We start from the raw sequence: 17,582 nt of genomic DNA, 5'->3' as shown, positions 1-17,582 counted from the left end.
ACATTCATGCCACTCTCAGACCACTGTTCAGCCGCTCTACCAACACTGAACCGACATTCACGCCGCTATTGTACCCACTTTCAGCCACTCTACCAACACTGAACCGACATTCATGCCACTATCAGACCACTGTTCAGCCGCTCTACCAACACTGAACCGACATTCATGGCGCTATTGTACCCACTTTCAACCGCTCTACCAACACTGAACCGACATTCATGCCGCTATTGTACCCACTTTCAGCTGCTCTACCAACACCGGCTTGACATACCACAATTAGGCCACTGTTCAGCCTTTCTGCTAACGCTTGCCCGAAGTTTATGCCATTGCATTTCCAGTTCAGCGAATATTCACATTCCAGTTAATGTTCGCATTGGGAAAGCCATGGGTTTTGGCATTGCAAAGCTGCAATCATCTCTTCTATACACATGCACAACAAAATGAGGCAACGAAAGAATCCAACTGAGAAACTATTTATTAAATAATTAGGCACCGTGGCTGGGGACGCGCGGTTGCGCGAGTCCTGCGAGGCAGCGAGGGCCGCGCAGGAGGCGGGACCTTGGGAAGGAGCCAGGGCCGCGCGGGAGGAGGATTTCTGGGAGGTGGGGGCCGCTTGGGGAAGGGAGGGCACTGTGCTGGGGGCTGAAGCACAGGGGCTCGCAGTGGTTGCCAGGCCGGCAGCGGTACTTGGCAGAAACGCTTCGGCAAAACGCCTTTTGCGTCCGCCGCCACGGTCCACCGAACCTGGCAACCGCTTCCTAATAAACCCCTGCGCTTCCACCACATCCGCCCCCGTCTTCTCACAGATGGCATCTGCATAAGATAAGCGTTCATTTTAGGCCAGCAGAAAAAGTTTGCTCGTTAACAGAAATCAAGATTATTTCAGCAACAGAGAAAACAGAAAAGGCCACAAGTACATGTTAACTCAAAGTGCGTGCCAAAATGAAAGGACTACAGTATCCAAATACAACTTGAGGAGAAAATCCACCTGAAAGCTCTTCTAACCAACTGTATAAAGCTGCTGCGACATCACGGTCGACCACTTTGCACTACTAACATATGGGAGCACAAATGGCTGGCAGATACAAGGCACGACTACGATCCATGACAAGAGATGGATGTGACTGATGGGAGGGCTTTCTTTGAAAGGCATCTGCTGACTCATATATCTTCAGATGCACATGGAAGAAAACTGCAGATGACTACCCCCATAAAAACAGTAACAAAATATTCACCTGTAATGAAAAAGAAAACTGGTAAAGTATCAACTGAAAAGAAGAAAAGAAAACAAAGCGCAGCAGAACCTGGTGCATGTTCTTCCACTCATCTTCTAAAATTCAGTTAAAAGCTACTGCAACAACATACCTGTTGCCACCTTGCATAACTTCAGGGCAATAAATGACCACTTGCCCTTGCGGCCATGGAGGCTGTACATCCTCTGTACAGCCACCCCCATGATGGCGGTCATTATGTTGGAGCCCACCTCCCTCAGGCCCTTGCCCCCCAGGCGGACCAGCTGCTTTCGCTGAAAAGAAACACCACAGGTGCACAAGCTATTAGGCACAAACATCAATTATAATTTCATTTAGTTTAGCAGAATCGAATAGCTAAGACAATTGTGTGACTACCTGTCAACAGCCCATGCGAGTACCTACAATCATAATGCATAATTTCTGTATGATACAATAGCTTGACTAGTTGCTACCAGCAGAAAGCACCACCACCAATATGGACATTCTTTTTTTTCCCAGTTTACTAAGAGCAGGGAAACTTTAGCGATTAAGCAAAGGTGGCCAACTCCTACCCATTATGCTTTGCATCTTGGACATTATTATATTATAACTATAATGCTTTTTGCAGATATCTATGTGCTGGATGTGTTTTCTCTGCACAGCCGTTACGCTAAAATTGATTTGGTTTGTAGAACTTAAAGTTCCAAAGTGACTCAGGCTATGATGAGGGACACCATAGTGGAGGGCTCCGGAAGTTTCGACCACGTGGGGTCTTTAACATGCGCCACTGACATCACACTGCACACGGGCGCCTTGCTTTTCGCCTCCATGGAAAACTGGCCATCACGGCTCGGTTTGAACCCGAGTCTTTGGGTTCAGCAGTCGAGTGCCCTAACCACTGAGCCACCATGGCGGGGCTCACTACCCTGAAATTGAGCAGTCTAATTAATGCTATACAAAGGGCGCTTATTTAAATCCCCAAGCACCTGAGTAAAGCTGCGTGCTTAGCAACCACATTTAATTAAACGATGTTGCTTGTTTTTGGCAGCAGATTAAGTAATGAAATGTGCATAATGTGAGCAAAAGACAGGGAAGAGGTGGGTTAAAGCTGCCCCATTATTTGGGAAACCTAGCCGAAATTAAAGACGCACTGAGAGAGGACCAACTTCCAGCTGTGTTCACAGCAGTTCATGCAACAGTATATTAACCGAAAGCTCAGCTTCCTGTAAAACAGACCTTACAACATCCTTAATGTTAGCTACAAAGTCCACTGCTGAACTAAATTAAAACAGCACAACAATAAATGACAAATGTAAGGAAAATGAGGGGCTCGTTATGAGACACATACGAAGAAAGGCAGCCACAGGCAACAAAAGCATAGGGGATTTTTTTTTGCTGTTGATCGATGTAAAAGAATAATGTAATCACAGAAATATTTGACTGAGAAAAAAAATTTGTTGGAACCAAGTCTGTTATGCAACGACCGGCCACCGGCAGAGCTCTGGAAAACTACATCGAATGACATTGAGTGACACCATCTGAGAGCAACTGCCCCAAAAAAGCCTGTGACTGCACCGCCAAATACCAAGCTACTACAAGATGTGATAGGTGCAATGCTTCGCACAGAACCAGCATCAGTAGCTTGGTTTGCTGTTTAGCGCTCCTTCTCGCCTAAACGCTCTGGTGCGACAGCAGTCTCGCAGGTGGCATTTTCTTTGCATTGCGTGGCTGAAACATGATGTGACAACTGGCACTTGCCGTAAGCAATACAGTCGATCCCGGATATATCGAACTCGAAGGGGATCGCGAAAAAGTTCGATATATCAATAATTCGAAATATAAAATATGCCTATTAGACGCTTATTTTAAAATTGCGCAAATCTCGGACAATTTCCCGGGATCGTAGCAAGTGGGAACTTACCGATTTATTCCTCTTAAGTCCACAAAAACGAAAGCACAACTCCACGATTAGCGTGCTTTATTTCGCAAGAAAAGTCAGTGAGCTTTGCTTGCCTCTTCCTCTGCACCATGCAGTTCATTAAGCTGTCCTCAAGCTTGTTGAGAGTATCCAAATGAGAAAGTCCAGTGCCCTCCATTGCGCCACAACAGCGATGAATGACGCTGAATGCGGATGCAAGTTCAGCCGCAGTGCATGGCGGCTGGGCCTCTTCGCACAATCTTCGTCACTGCTCGGGTCCGCTTCCTCGGTATCGATGATGTCAGCCACGATGTGAGCATCAGAAATTAGGGAGCTCCTTATGGCCATTCCCATTTCCTTTCACACCCCCCACAAAGTTCCCATCACGTGACTAAGCGCAGCTGTCCAAGGCCAGCGCCGCGTGAACTCTTAGGAGAAGCCCATTTGCAGGAGCGCGCGCTAGTGGAAGAAGCCCACTTCCAGGGTGGTGCATACTGGGAGAAGCGCACTTGCGGGGGCTCGGCATGGCACGGAGTTCGATATATCAAATATAGGGTGCACAGGAGTTCGATAAACGTAAACAAATTTGCTATAATTTTGCATGAGATTCCCAAGGGGATTCTACATCTGTTCGATATAGGCAATAATTCGATATATCCGGGTTCTATATATCCGGGATCGACTGTATTGCGAGCGCCACATGTTCAGCACTGCTACTGAGCCCAACAAATTGATAGGAGCCAAAGAGCAGATAAAGAGAGTCCCCTAACAGCTGTCCCGACACGTGATGCAGTTTTTGCAAGCTCTGCTACCGGCTGGGCATTGCGTACCACTTTTGCTTCGAACAGTAAATCTCACCACACAAGGAATCGACAGGGCGTTCCAGTGAACACTCTCAAAAATTCCTAAAGAAGCGCAAGTTCGATATGGGAAAACAATTTTTTTTTTGGAGGAACGATCTCTCAGCAGTGGTGGACATAATTTACTGCATAACTGTGCGTGTGTACCTGCAAATATTTCTTCTATTTTGAACTCCCTATTCTTCGGAATTCCTGAAAATGTTCACTGAAACAGCCAGTGTGTATATCAGCAAGCAACTTTCATGAACAAGACATTTACATTAACAAAACACACTGTGACAGCACACTCCAGCACAACAGTAGGAATTATATCTATGAAGAGCATGTTATTCACAGAGCACGGCATGCAAATACTCTTGGAGCTCAAGATTTCTTCACAAACCTCGGAATTACATTATGCATGCAATTCGTTAGTAGGCATTCATTTTTTCCAGACACGAATTATCAGAAACATTAAATCACCAGTCCAGCAGCCACGCTGTCGTCCTGGACGGCAGCTTCCACAGTGTCCAACTCCTCGGGGGAGAATGCGGGCAGTGCAAGGGTGGGAGGCGGTGGCGAGGGGGACACTGGCCGAGTCCTCTGCTCCAGCTGCCGGTCCGACCGCAGCAGCACGTGATCCTCCAGCCTTTGTAACCGCTGCATTAAGTCGCGCTGCTGCTGTCGGACCTCCAGCACCAGGCACATCAGCTTCAGCAGGGTAGCTGAAACTGAAGCAATCAACAATTTCAGTGAGAGCAGGGTTAACCTGGGCGCAATAATATCATTTGCGCACTGAGGTACAATAAAGAACAGTATGAGGCTAACAGTAGGCAGCAACACACTCTGTACTATGCTCCTAAACTTCCCCCAGTTTTTATCCTCCAGGACACTTCTAATTCATGTTCTATTCCTTGCTAGCCTAATTTAAATGCCATAAATGTCACCATGCACTGACAAACACCTAGGTGAAATGGAGCTGCTCTATGTGTGATAGCTAGCACAGAACCTGCAGCCTTGTTGTGTAAAGGACTTCTCAGTCTATGAGCTTCGCCAATTTTTACATTGCTTCATGGGCATTTCCACTGCTATTGCACCATGGCAGAGATGGCAGCAGTTAGTCGCAAATGGATTCTTCCAGTGTCATGAGAAGCATGTGCTAATAGAAGCGAGAAAGCAGAGCAGGCCTGTGCCCTTAATATAGCATTGCACCATTTGGAAAGTATTGCTCACGGCAAAACCCACATTGGCCAAAATGCTGGAGGTAGACATCTGTTCTAACTGCAAGTGCTGGCAGGGATCAATGCATTAAAACTGCAACAAAGATAGCCCTTATGGAATTATAGCCCTTAGCTGACAAGCGAAATGCAACAAAGAGGTGGACCAAATGTTTCTTGCTAGGCACAGGAGGTCCCAAACCGTTGAGAAATAAAACAAGGTCACATTTATCTCTTACCACGCATCCATTTTCTGCAGGCAAGACAAGACTAGGAGCCAGCTGATGTGCTCCACAAGGCAGTTAGGCTGTTCAGTTCTTTCCTAAGCAAGAGGTCCTCCTTCAGAGCATGCCACTATTATTGGCTGCTTATCTCCTTCAGCACCCTTTATGGGAGCTTTGTGATAGCGCAATTAATTTTTTTTCAGCACATTTCGCTGCATCCAAGGCACTGCATTGACTTCCAACCAGTAAACTTTTAAAATACTTTGAAAGACAATGAAAAATTACAATATGGGCCTTGCTGACCAACCGCGACCAAGCGACCAAATTATGCTGGTAAGGAAACAAATGCACAGAACATGGGACTACTGTGTAGAGTGCAATTCGTAGGAGTGGCTTCCTGGTGGTGATGTAGGCCGAGAGAGGCAACAGAAATGCCAGGATCCAAAAGAACCCAACAAAAGCACAACATACAGCTCTTGGGAAGGGCACACAACAACCACTCCACTATGAATCACAAGAGGAGAAAGCAATGGAAGTACTAGGTTGTAAATTCCAGTACCACTTCAGTTCATACAATGGTTTTTGAGAAATACATGTGATGATTTTCAGAGTGACCCCTTTCAAAGCACATAGTTTGAAACTAGAAATGTGCTCCTAGCACCGTTTCAAGAGCCACTGAGGAGAACTCCGCGCAAATATCTTCCTGAATAAGTATATTCTCTAGGTCTTTCTGGGCCTGTTGACTGCTGCTCGGCAGCAGCAGGTACAATGAGAAATTTAAAATTTGCTCTGTTTTTCTTTAAGGCAAAGCAGATCTAGCTTCTATATTTTGTTGTGTCACTTGATACTAGACAAAATAGGAGTGTAATTAAAAGAAAGGAACACAGTGAAAAGACGGGACAAGCAGCATTTGTTCTGTCCTCTCACTGTGTGCCCATGTTTGGCTTGCATTTCTCTTTTTGCACAAAAGTAAACAAAGTGAAAATCTCACCATCAACAGTCCCAGCTGTCGACCCCTCCAGCTTGCTGGGTGGCGCACTGTTTTCGTTCACGCTCTCCCCAGCGTGATTCAGCGGGGCTGGAGATGAACATGCGTCATTGATGGCAATCCAGGAAGTACAGAACACACTACTGTGTACAACCACAATGTCACATTTCTATCCTAATTGAATGCAGAAATGCTACTTCAGGATATTTTTGGAGAAGGGACAGAACAGTTGCATGGCCAGGCTGTTTTTCATACAGGTGATCTTTTTAAAACACAATAGACACAAAATTACGAAGTTCAGAAACAAATTCCTGGTTATATAGAGATGCCCCCCAGGCAATAGTAACACTTCCTTTGGCCCAAAAGATATTTTAATTTGGTTTCAATCACAGGCTGTACAAAGACTTCATAATTCAAAACCCATCAAAACCGACACCTCCATGACAAGTAGTTGACGTGACAAACAATGTCACATCATGCAGATACCTATGACACATAAAAGAACGTTGTGATCCGACTGCGGCGGCGCGTTTCGATGGAGGCGAAACGCAAGAGGTGCCCGTGTGCTGTGCGATGTCAGTGCACGTTAAAGATCCCCAGTCGGCTGAAATTATCCCATGGCGCTACGGCACCTCCTTCTTCCTTTCTTCTCACACTCCCTCCTTTATCCCTTCTCTTATGAATGTCCACCGAAATGCGAGAGAATTACTGCACCACTTTCTTTCCTGAAAAATCAGTTTTCAATTTTTTAAATATGTGTCTATAGTACTTCAATAATTACATTTCTCATGCACCAGCATGGTGCATTGGTACCGTATTTTCCGGTGTATAAGACGCGGCTTTTTTCAAAAATCTTGCTGGTGCGTCCTATACAAGGGTGCGTCTTATATGCGAATTTTTCGTTTTTTTTTTTTTTAGAGAGTTCAGAAATTACTCAGGTTCATGTTCAAGCCTTTTTTACCGAAAAAATATCACTAGCAATGAAGCGGTTGTAACACGGTTAATACTTCAATACGGGGACCACCGTGCGCAACTTTTTTTAGGTGAACTTTATCATGAAACGACGGGGATGACGACTTCCGGGATCACAAACACACCACCGTTTCGGAGGCCCCAAGCAAAAGTAATGTGAAATGCCAAAAGATGACGACAATCACGCTTCTCGCCATTGTCAAGACAAGCCAGGACAAGCCGGCGTTCTTTTTTCAGCCACCCTTTGCCACTTTGTTTGCTCCATGTACGTAGTGCGAAGAGAATATTTCAGTCGCGTTGCCACCAGAAATGGGTGAACTTTTTGATAGCGCATCCGAAGGTGAAGACTTCCAAGGTTTTAAGTAGAAATAAAATGTTCTTATGGACATGTGGGAGAGTTTTTTTTGTTTTTCTTTCTTTTTTTCCAAAACGTGGGCAGGAATGGCGTGAGTGTTGCCTTTTTCGACCACTTAGCGTTGCTTAAGAATTTCTCACAAGTACGGTGAATTTCGTGATGGTCGTGCAAGCGTGTTTAATTGATCCTCACTAGCCCAACTGGGAAAACTGGGGTGCGTCTTATATAGCAACTTTTTCAATTACAGCCTGCATATATGGCGGGTGCGTCTTATACACTGGAAAATACGGTACATTTAAGGACACAAAAGAAACTGTCATGGCGAAACCAAACACAGAGAGCAGAATATATGTCATGTGAATAGAAACCTGTTCGCAGTACTGTTAACGTGGGTAAGAGAGTTTGCCACGAAATGGTTACTGGCAGAATCACTGCTGATCTGAGAGCATGGCAAATGTAAAAAGCTGATGCCAAGTCTGAGCACGTTCCATTTCTCTGCAAGTGCAATTAGCTACGGTGGAGTTTTTTTTCCCAGATTTTGCAAGCATACTACCATAAATCCCCAATCAAAACTAACACAATGTCGACCTTACATTAAATAGAAATGAGAAATGGTGTTTTAGTTTTAAGGCGGTTAACATCCAAAGGCAACTCAGGCTATGAGGGACGCCGTAGTGAAGGGCTCCGGAAATTTCGACCACCTGGGGTTCTTCAACGTGCACTGACATCGCACAGCACACGGGCCTCTAGAATTTCGCCTCCATCAAAATTCGACCGCCTTGGCCGGGATCGTACCCGCGTCTTTCGGGTCAGCAGCCGAGCGCCGTAACCACTGAGCCACCGCGGCGGCTTAACAAATGAGAATTCATGTCTTACGTGGTGACGGCAGCTGTACAACATCGTTGTGGCCCTCATTTCCTAAAAAAGAATTGCACATGAACGTCTTGTTGAGTATGCAAAATAATTTCTCATCAATAAAGAAATATGAGAATTTCAATTACCAGAAACTGCCGAGCTTTCTAGGGCTGAAGTGAACTCGTAGCGCCGCACCTTTTTTTCGGCGCTCTTGTAGGATCCTGCAAACATTCTCAATATCTCGACAAAAACCATGTCATCTCCAAGCAACAGTATGGATTTCAAAAAAACAAAACAACTGAGGCCGCCTTACTGGAAATCAAAGAAAAGCTAATTGAAAACATAGAAAATAAACTGCTAACAGTTGGCATATTCCTTGATATGAGGAAAGCGTTTGACTCGGTTAACCATAGGATATTGCAATGCATTGTTATGGAATACGCGGTGTTCCTTTAACCTTATTTGCTAGCTACCTTGACAACCGATCTCAAACAACTATCATTAACGGTATTTCATCTGGGATCGGTCAGATTGTGTCTGGTGCGCCACAGGGCTCCGTTCTAGGACCAACGTTGTTCTTATTATATATTAATGATATCGTCAACCTTCATCCAGCAGACAACATTATAATCTATGCAGACGATACTAACGTATTTTTTTCAGGACAAGATAGTAATATTTTGCAAGCAGCCTCCAATAGTTGGTTATCCCAATTGTCTGTTTGGTTAAAATCAAATAGGTTAGAACTTAATGTCACGAAAACAAAGTACATACTGTTTAGAGCCAAAAATAAGGAAGTTCCGAACAACTTCCAAATTCACTTCGAGCAAGCTCCTATAACTCGTGTCAGCTCTACAATGTTCCTTGGAGTCATTTTTGAAGAACATTTACTCTGGACAGATCGTGTAAACTACGTTTGCACTAAAATGGCTCGCTCTGTTGGTATCCTAAATAAATTTCGCACAATACTGCCTCGAAAATTCAAACTACAAATTTATTTCTCTCTAGTCTTTTCGCATGTACAATATTGTTTGTTGATCTGGGGAACGACTACCTCAACCAATTTTGTGAAAGTACTTACTTTACAAAAAAGAGCTGTACGAGCGATTGATAACTTACATTACAGTGAGAGCACGGGTCCTTCCTTCCTCAACCATAGACTGCTAACCATCACGGCCGCTTACCACAAGAAGCTTGCTGTTTATATCAGAAACCTTATGAAAGGAAACTGGCAGACTTTCGAGAGCACATATTTAATTGCCCAAACAGCATACAGTCTTAGGCACCCTCAATACCATGCACCAAAATCTCGTACAAACTATGGGTTCCAAAAACTAACTCACATAATTCCTCATAATTAAACACGTATCCATACTTAACAGAATTGTCGCTACAAAATATGTCCGAGGGCTGCTTTGCTGACTTGATGCCCGTTCAGCTGCCTGTATAGCAACACTCAGGCCAACAGACTATCAGTTTGAAAGCCTGTGAAACACTCATGTGGCAGAGGCATTGTTTTATTTACAATTAAAAGTGTGATTCTGGTTTCTAGGATTTAACAGCTTTAAGCTATGAAGAATGACGTAGCGGAAGACTCCAGATTAATTTAGACCACATGGGGTTGTTTAACATGCACTGATATTACAGAGCACAAGCGCATTCTGCACTGCTCCATTTCACCACAGACAGGATGTAACCTGGGCCCTCGGCTCAGCAGCATGGACCACTCAGCTACTGCGACAGGCTAACAATTCAAACTGAACTAAATGTAAACAGCTGGATGAGTTGGTTCTGAATTTGCATTATGAAACACTGTCTCAGTGCACAACAAAAATGGATGAGGAAAGAGCACACAACGCAAAGCATCAATTGATGTCTGGCATTTGTATTGTGTGCTCTTTCCTTGTCTGTGCTTTTTGTGTGCCAAAAAATGTTTCATAATGCAAAAAAAAAAAATTACCATACTAAACCTTTCTGTACTAAATATTATTAAGCATACTGAGTGCAGCACTAATTCTGGGAACTACAGGTCTTCAAAAACAAGGCACTAATGAGTTTCAGATGTAGTTCATCAGCTTACAAGTGCAATAGCTAACAGTTCATTCTGCTCCTCTTTTTGACAGCTGGCTAAGCGGTGGTTATCAACATGACTTCTTAGTCGTAATTTAGCCATGCAGAGGTGCAGACTCACAGAATCTAGCAAAGAGGCCTTTACAATCGCTGATGAAGCTACCATCAATATGTCTACAATAAGACTACTTATGGCAAGTGGTAACGACGACCACTGGGCAACGCATCCACTCCCCTCCGAGAGCTGGCTCGGCCTCAGCTTTTGCGAGCCGCGTCACCTCCGAGCTCCTGGCCACAGGCCAGTAGCACTCTTCTTTTGTCTCTGTGAGCCATCCGACAGGAATGACTGCAAGGCAGTCGTCCTCAAGAGGAAACTTCACCACAGCGAATGGTTTTGACATGCTGCACAGAGGAAACACAACAAAAGATTAATGGGCAAACAAGGATTTTTACCAGACACTCTCTGTGCCATTCTCTACTGGCACTTGCCTGTTTGGGTGCCGAAAACTTCACACTACCATGACAACTGACAGGTACTCTTACAACCATCTCGTTCTACTTCGCAACGCACTTCTGAACTTTCATGAGTTGAGAGTTACAAGTGTCACGAGCGCCTGCAATTTGGGACTTATTTAAACAATATTTCTGTGCCTGCTGTCATGTGAAACAAATAACAGCCAGCAATAGTGGCGTGCAACTTCACTGCATTGAACATCAAACTGAGTGCAGTCTACCAGGAGCATAGTGATGAAAAAAGAAACCAGTAAAACGCAAGATTGACCAAATGAGGAAGAGAGAAAACAAGCGCGTTCAATTAGCGAGCTCGAAACTAGCACTCGCTATACGTAGAGTCACACTGATCTAGACTTTGTAATACAAGGCTCTGAGTAGCGGGAAGGGACACACATAAATAAAAAGTACTCTCAATTTTTTTTCTGTAACCGATCACTGGCAGGAGCAGCATTACTTCTGGCAGTACAGAAGAATTGTGTTCATTCATCCTGTTCTTGTCACATTTCTCTCATCGCACGGAGACTCGCAACGCAACAATGTCAACACTGCCATGGAAGCATTTGTCAATCAAGCACAAGGCATGCAGGCTGCGACTCTATGACGTCTGACATGCATGCCTGAACCAAGCGATTAGCCTCACAAAAGCAAAAATTGGCGATGAAAAACACTCAACTGCATCGCACGTGGCAACTGGTTGGTCATGGGGGGCGCCGCAGAGAACGGCTCCGGAAATTTCGACCACCTGGGGTTCTTTAGAGTGCACCGATATCGCGCACAGTACACGGGCCTCTAGAATTTCGCCTCCATCGAAATTCGACCGCCGCAGCCGGGATCGAACCCGCGTATTTCGAGTCAGCAGCCGAGCGCCGTAACCACGTGACGACTGTCATTGCGATCATGATCATATCATCTATACACGTACATAAATGTACGATGTGCCGAGAAACAAACCCTCTCAGAAGCAATGCGCCAACAAGATTTGCCGGGATAGTGCGTTCACCCTGATGAAGGAACACACACGACATTTAGAAGCGCTTCCCTTCGTGTACGTGTGTGTTACTTCATATTACCCCAACCCTTACAAGCAGTTACACCTTGCAATGCGCCGCTGAGTTAATCAAAAGACAACTGCTGACAGATGCCTACAGACAAGTTAGATAAAGGGGCGACACACGAGGCGTGCTCATTGTCCTCACTCTTGACAAGTTCACAAGTAAATATTAGCTGACAACTAACATGAAAGGGAAAAAAGGACAGAATGTATACTTACGCAAGCAGTGCCTTCTGGTTCCCCTCGGTGACTCACGCGTGCCGCCACCAAACTTCAAAAAGCTTGAAGAAATAAAAATTCACAAGAGCGCTTTGCTGCCAAACGTCCAAACGAAATGACCACAAGCTATGGATTGGGATTGGCTTGGAACGTACGTGGGAGCGAGAGCGGATGCCTACGTTTATGCGTAAAGCGGTGTTTAGTTTCGAAAAATTTCTTTGAAGCTTAGTGTTGACAACACCGCCAAGAATAATTTTTATCAATTTTTTTACACTTCAATTTATTAATGAGCAAAAGATCTTATTTTACGCGACAGCTAAGATGAAATGGCATGGCTACTTTTGACTACTTTCAGCTCAAGTTTTGGCTCCTTTTAAAATGTTCCCAACGGCAACCCTGCCCGCGAGTCATGCCGCGAGTGCTCGCGCTTGTTTTTCTTTTGTGGTGTGGAGGTGTTGGTCGTACTGCCTGTCTGCTGTCCCTTTGTGCGGCTGTTGCGGTCCTCGTCTTTCACCGCAAAGCTTCTGCATTTCGCCATGAATGCAAAGCAACGCAAGTACCGTATCGTTGAAAAAGAATACCGTGAGATCTTGCAAGATCTCGGTATTTCACAACGGCCGGTCGCATCTACGTCTTCAAGCTTGGATCAAGGCGGCAGGAAACGATCGCACTCCGAAACATCAGTCGACGTACGCACCCCCCAACTCTTGCTACCGTCCGAAGCAACCACGCGACGCAGAAGCGAAGTGCGCGCTGAAGACGCGTGATTGAAATCTATGACCGTAATCAATATGAAGACGATTAACCGATAGCGATTAATACGTCCCTATCGAAAAATCTCGTATATATGTGTCATATGTGTCTGGTTCATACGAGATTATGGAATATCTCGTATGATTATGGAATATCTCGTATGTGTCATATGACACATATGTGTCATATGTGTCTGGTTTGCAATTTTTGGGAAAGGAAAGGGAAGGGCTGGGGTGGAATTATAAGGCAATTAACAATAAAATAGCTTCCATTTTAGTTAGTAAACTAAAGAAAGTAAAAAAAAAATTCGGACGCGAAAAAAAACTACGCGCCGTTCCGGATTCGAACCACCGACCTAGAGATCTACAGCTCACTACACTACCCACTACACCACTGCTGGCATGGCAAAAACTGCTTTACATTTCGATGACAAGACTTATGCTATGCTTCCCACTATAGAATTCGACGGTTAGGTGCGAGGACAAATGTTTATTTTTAAGGTATAAGGAGCTGAACTACAGCCGATTGCACTTCCACTGATTTTGTGGATCTTGATGTGCTCTGTGATAAGCACTGAAAGATCTGATATTTGTATGTATTTTAATTTTCACAGCGCCTGCACCATTGATCGTAGTACTCTCATTGCGCACATATTGTTAACTACAGTCGGAGCTCTTGCATGAAAATACCTGGCGTTATTAGCTCAACTAAGCCCAGAAGGCAACATTTGCCTTCTGGCTGAACGTTTGTCCAAGCACATTGGAAACGCCTAACGTCATACTGTTTGGATAGGCGCGGTTTACAACAGGAGGGCACAAGCAGAGAATCAAGGAGAAAAATATTTGAAACAGGCCAAGAGTTTTTTTTATGCGTTGGTTGGGCACTTGTTAATCGCTTGTTCATCCCTTCTTTTCCGCGTGTTTCAAACAGCAAGGCCCACTCTATGAGAGGCACTCATCAGCGGCTATGTGTTTCGCTCGAGATTGATGTAAGCTGATACGGTGCATATCGGAGCTCTTGTGTACGCACGAGTGTCGCGTGTCAGTTAAGGTATGCCACATATGTAATCCATACAAGTCACCTTTCCGTAGCGCGTGAACTACTATATATGCAGCAGATGTGTTCATCTGTGACATTTGTGACGCGTATGAGCTCGTAAGCAGCCTATACGCGTTCATACGAGACACATTAATTTGTGACACACATGAACTCGTATGAAGTATATGTGCTGATACGAGGCGCATTTGTCGACACATGGCTCATATGGTGCCCATATGAGTCAAACGAGGCACATATGAACTCGTATGAAGCCTATATGTGTTCATATGAGGCACATATACTGACACATATAACTCATATGGGCTGCATACGAGGCAAAGGGAGAGAACGAGTACCGTGGAGGCGCAATGCCTTCGCATTCTTCCAATTCGAGTTCCCGCAGACGATGTAACGTTTTTTTTCTTAAGCTATATGTATCTCTTATATAAGCGCATGGTCAGCGCTGTCCTATCATGGAGCAAACGCACGTTACTCTTTACCCATTCCTGCTTTAATGGAGTGCTCGACACGTTGCGCCATACATATATGTTTTGGTGCTGTTCTGCAGGTATACCGCATTAACTGCGACGCCCAAGCACATCAAGGTACAGCGTATTTAACGTTAGAGTCGAGAAGTTATTTTTATAAAATGCTATTTATAGTTTTTGAAATTCAGGCCTGAAAATCGGTGCTGCATATATGTTTCTCCGACTCGCATTCTTTCATTGCACGACTGGACTTTTTACATTTACACAGAACGAAGACCACAACCTTAAAGGGGGAAATAACGCACGCATGCATGCAACTTTGCATATTTTAGTTTAAAAAACTGAGATTTAAAAAATCTCACAGGAGGTTATGCGGGTTTTTACGAAGATATCATTATCTACGCCCCGGACTATATATGCTAATAAATAATTAACAATGTGCGAGCTATATATATATATATCGCGCCTATCGCCGCAATTGAGAAAACTAAGAAGTCACAATACCAACTGCATGATGCTCCATAGCAGTCGGCACTTCAAAGTTGAGTTGCGTATTGCAGGAATTGGCCAGCTTCTAAATATGGCAAAGTCAATGAAGGGGAAACATTCGAGAAAGTGGTCCAATACTGCCAACTTCTAAAAATGGCTGAGCCAAGGCGGGTGAAACGTCCGAGAAATTGGTCCAATACTACCAACTTCTAAAAATGGCTGAGCCAAGGCGGGGAAAACGTCCGAGAAATTGGTCCAATACATGGTCCAATACTACCAACTTCTAAAAATGGCTGAGCCAAGGCGGGGAAAACGTCCGAGAAATTGGTCCAATACTACCAACTTCTAAAAATGGCTGAGCCAAGGCTGGGAGAACGTCCGAGAAAGTGGTCCAATGCTGCCAACTTCTAAAAATGGCTGAGCCAAGGCTGGGAGAACAGAGGCAACGCGGGGCCTTCACAGGGCTGTCGTTTGCCAACTCAGATCCTACATTGGACCGATGTCATGTGCCGCTTGGGTATGTACAGCAGCAGAAAACACAGGCTGCGAGCTACTTACGGATGAGAGCCAACCCACAAGGCAAGGCAACAGCGTAAGCGTAGACACGTGTCCCGACCTAACCTTTGTCAGAGGAGCTAAACAAGCAGAGTGGGAAAACACACAGGAGAACCTAGGCAGCGACCACTTTATAATCAGAGTGGCCATTGAAGCCGAAAGCATCAGAAGGAAAATAGGCAAGACAAGACTGACAGACTGGGACGCTTTCCGCACCCACTGCAAAAGCATCAAAGGCGACATCACGTCTTTAGAAGAATGGAGCCAACAACTTAAACAAATAAGAGATACATATACCAAAGAAATTAACCGCACAGAACAGGCACCAGAGATAGACAAACGACTCCTCGGCCTATGGGAGGCAAGGAAAAGCCTGACCAAACGCTGGAAGAAACAGAAGCTTAACAGGAAACTAAAAAGAAGATAGCAGAAATCACCCAGCGAGCGGAAGAATACGCAACACAACTGGCTAGACAGGGATGGCAACAATTCAGCACAACACTGAATGGCACCCTAGACACGGCCAGAACGTGGCAAATACTAAGGAAGCTCATGGACCCATCGAAGAACAAAGCAGAAAGTAACAAATCGATACAAAGACTGATGCACCAATACGAAGGGACGGAGGAGCAGCTAATCCAAGCAGTAAAAGAGAAATGCTACGGAAAAGAACAGGTGAAAGCCTACCAAGGAGAATACCAAGGGAAAGAAAACCAGGACATGGACAAACCGATAACAAGAGAAGAAGTTATTCAAGCCATAAGGGCAACGACAAAGAACACGGCAGCGGGGGCGGACAAGATCCAGAACTCGTTGATAAGAAATCTCAGCGATGAAGCGGTAGAACAGCTCACAAAATACTTAAACAAACTCTGGGAAGAGGGAACGGTTCCGAAAGAGTGGAAACACGCGGAAGTCGTTATGATACCCAAACCAGGCAAAAAACTGCAGATAGAAAATCTCAGACCTATCTCGCTAACATCGTGTCTGGGCAAGCTTTTCGAAAGAATCATCACTAAAAGAATACAAAGACACCTAGAAGACGGAGGATGGTACCCCAACACCATGTTCGGCTTCAGGGAACATCTATCGACCCAAGACGTGCTGCTTCAGCTCAAAGAAGAAGTACTAGAAACAATGCCAAGCAAAGGGGAAAACGTAGTCATGGCCGTGGACATCAAAGGGGCCTTCGACAACGTATCCCACGCAGCAATCATGGAAGGCATCAACGCCACCAACTGCGGAAAGAAAACACACGACTACGTGAGAAGCTTCCTCACAAACAGAACTGCAACGGTGGGTTTGGGAGACCTACGAAGCGAGGTCTTTCAAACACCATGCAGGGGAACTCCACAGGGCTCAGTGATATCACCAGTGCTCTTCAACATATCAATGATCATCCTAGCCAAAGAGCTCAGCCAGATACAAGGAATCAGACACGCAATTTATGCGGATGACATCACCATATGGACCAGCGAAGGCTCGCTAGGAAGCAAAGAAGAAAGTCTACAAGCGGCAGCCACCTGCATTGAAGGATACATGAAGAAGAGGGGTCTAAGGTGTTCCACCGAAAAGTCCGAACTTCTCAGAGTAGGAAGGCACCCTACAGAGGCTAACCTCGAGGTGAAACTAGAAGGGCAGAACATACCGGAACAAAGAATGATAAGAATACTCGGTATGTGGCTGCAAGGTAGCAGGAAATGCAGCCACACACTCAGCCTGCTACGCAAAGCGGCGGAGCAAGTAGGCCGAATGATAGAGTAGCCAGCAAAAGGCATGGCATGAAGGAAGAAGACACAATCAGAC

General features: G+C 45.0%; 1 protein-coding gene and 1 long non-coding RNA gene across 3 annotated transcripts; both read right to left on the bottom strand.

Moving 5' to 3' along the window:
* Positions 1 to 193: 193 nt before the first annotated feature.
* LOC149360893 (uncharacterized) lies at positions 194 to 9,005 on the bottom strand. Of its 2 annotated transcripts, none has more exons than XM_089572532.1 (6): positions 8,747 to 9,005; positions 8,622 to 8,663; positions 6,422 to 6,508; positions 4,473 to 4,720; positions 1,366 to 1,525; positions 194 to 813 (listed from the first exon to the last, which is right to left on the bottom strand). In XM_089572532.1, exons 1-6 carry the CDS (start codon positions 8,853 to 8,855, stop codon positions 362 to 364), a joined length of 1,098 nt encoding a protein of 365 aa, XP_089428658.1. In that variant the 5' UTR covers positions 8,856 to 9,005; the 3' UTR covers positions 194 to 361. The 2 variants fall into 2 exon arrangements, with proteins under 2 accessions (XP_089428658.1, XP_089428659.1); XM_089572533.1 differs by having other exon boundaries at positions 1,411 to 1,525.
* Positions 9,006 to 9,728: 723 nt separating this feature from the next.
* On the bottom strand, positions 9,729 to 13,380 carry LOC149360892 (uncharacterized). Its single transcript, XR_016288882.1, has 2 exons — positions 12,454 to 13,380; positions 9,729 to 11,072 (listed from the first exon to the last, which is right to left on the bottom strand). It is a non-coding gene; the product is annotated as an uncharacterized LOC149360892 (long non-coding RNA).
* Between the last annotated feature and the right edge of the window lie 4,202 nt (positions 13,381 to 17,582).

Source organism: Amblyomma mixtum, chromosome 2, assembly GCF_055824585.1.
Source record: "Amblyomma mixtum isolate Tamu chromosome 2, ASM5582458v1, whole genome shotgun sequence".
In the NCBI taxonomy this organism is placed as follows: Eukaryota; Metazoa; Arthropoda; class Arachnida; order Ixodida; family Ixodidae; genus Amblyomma; species Amblyomma mixtum.
This window is presented reverse-complemented; position numbering and strand designations above follow the sequence as displayed.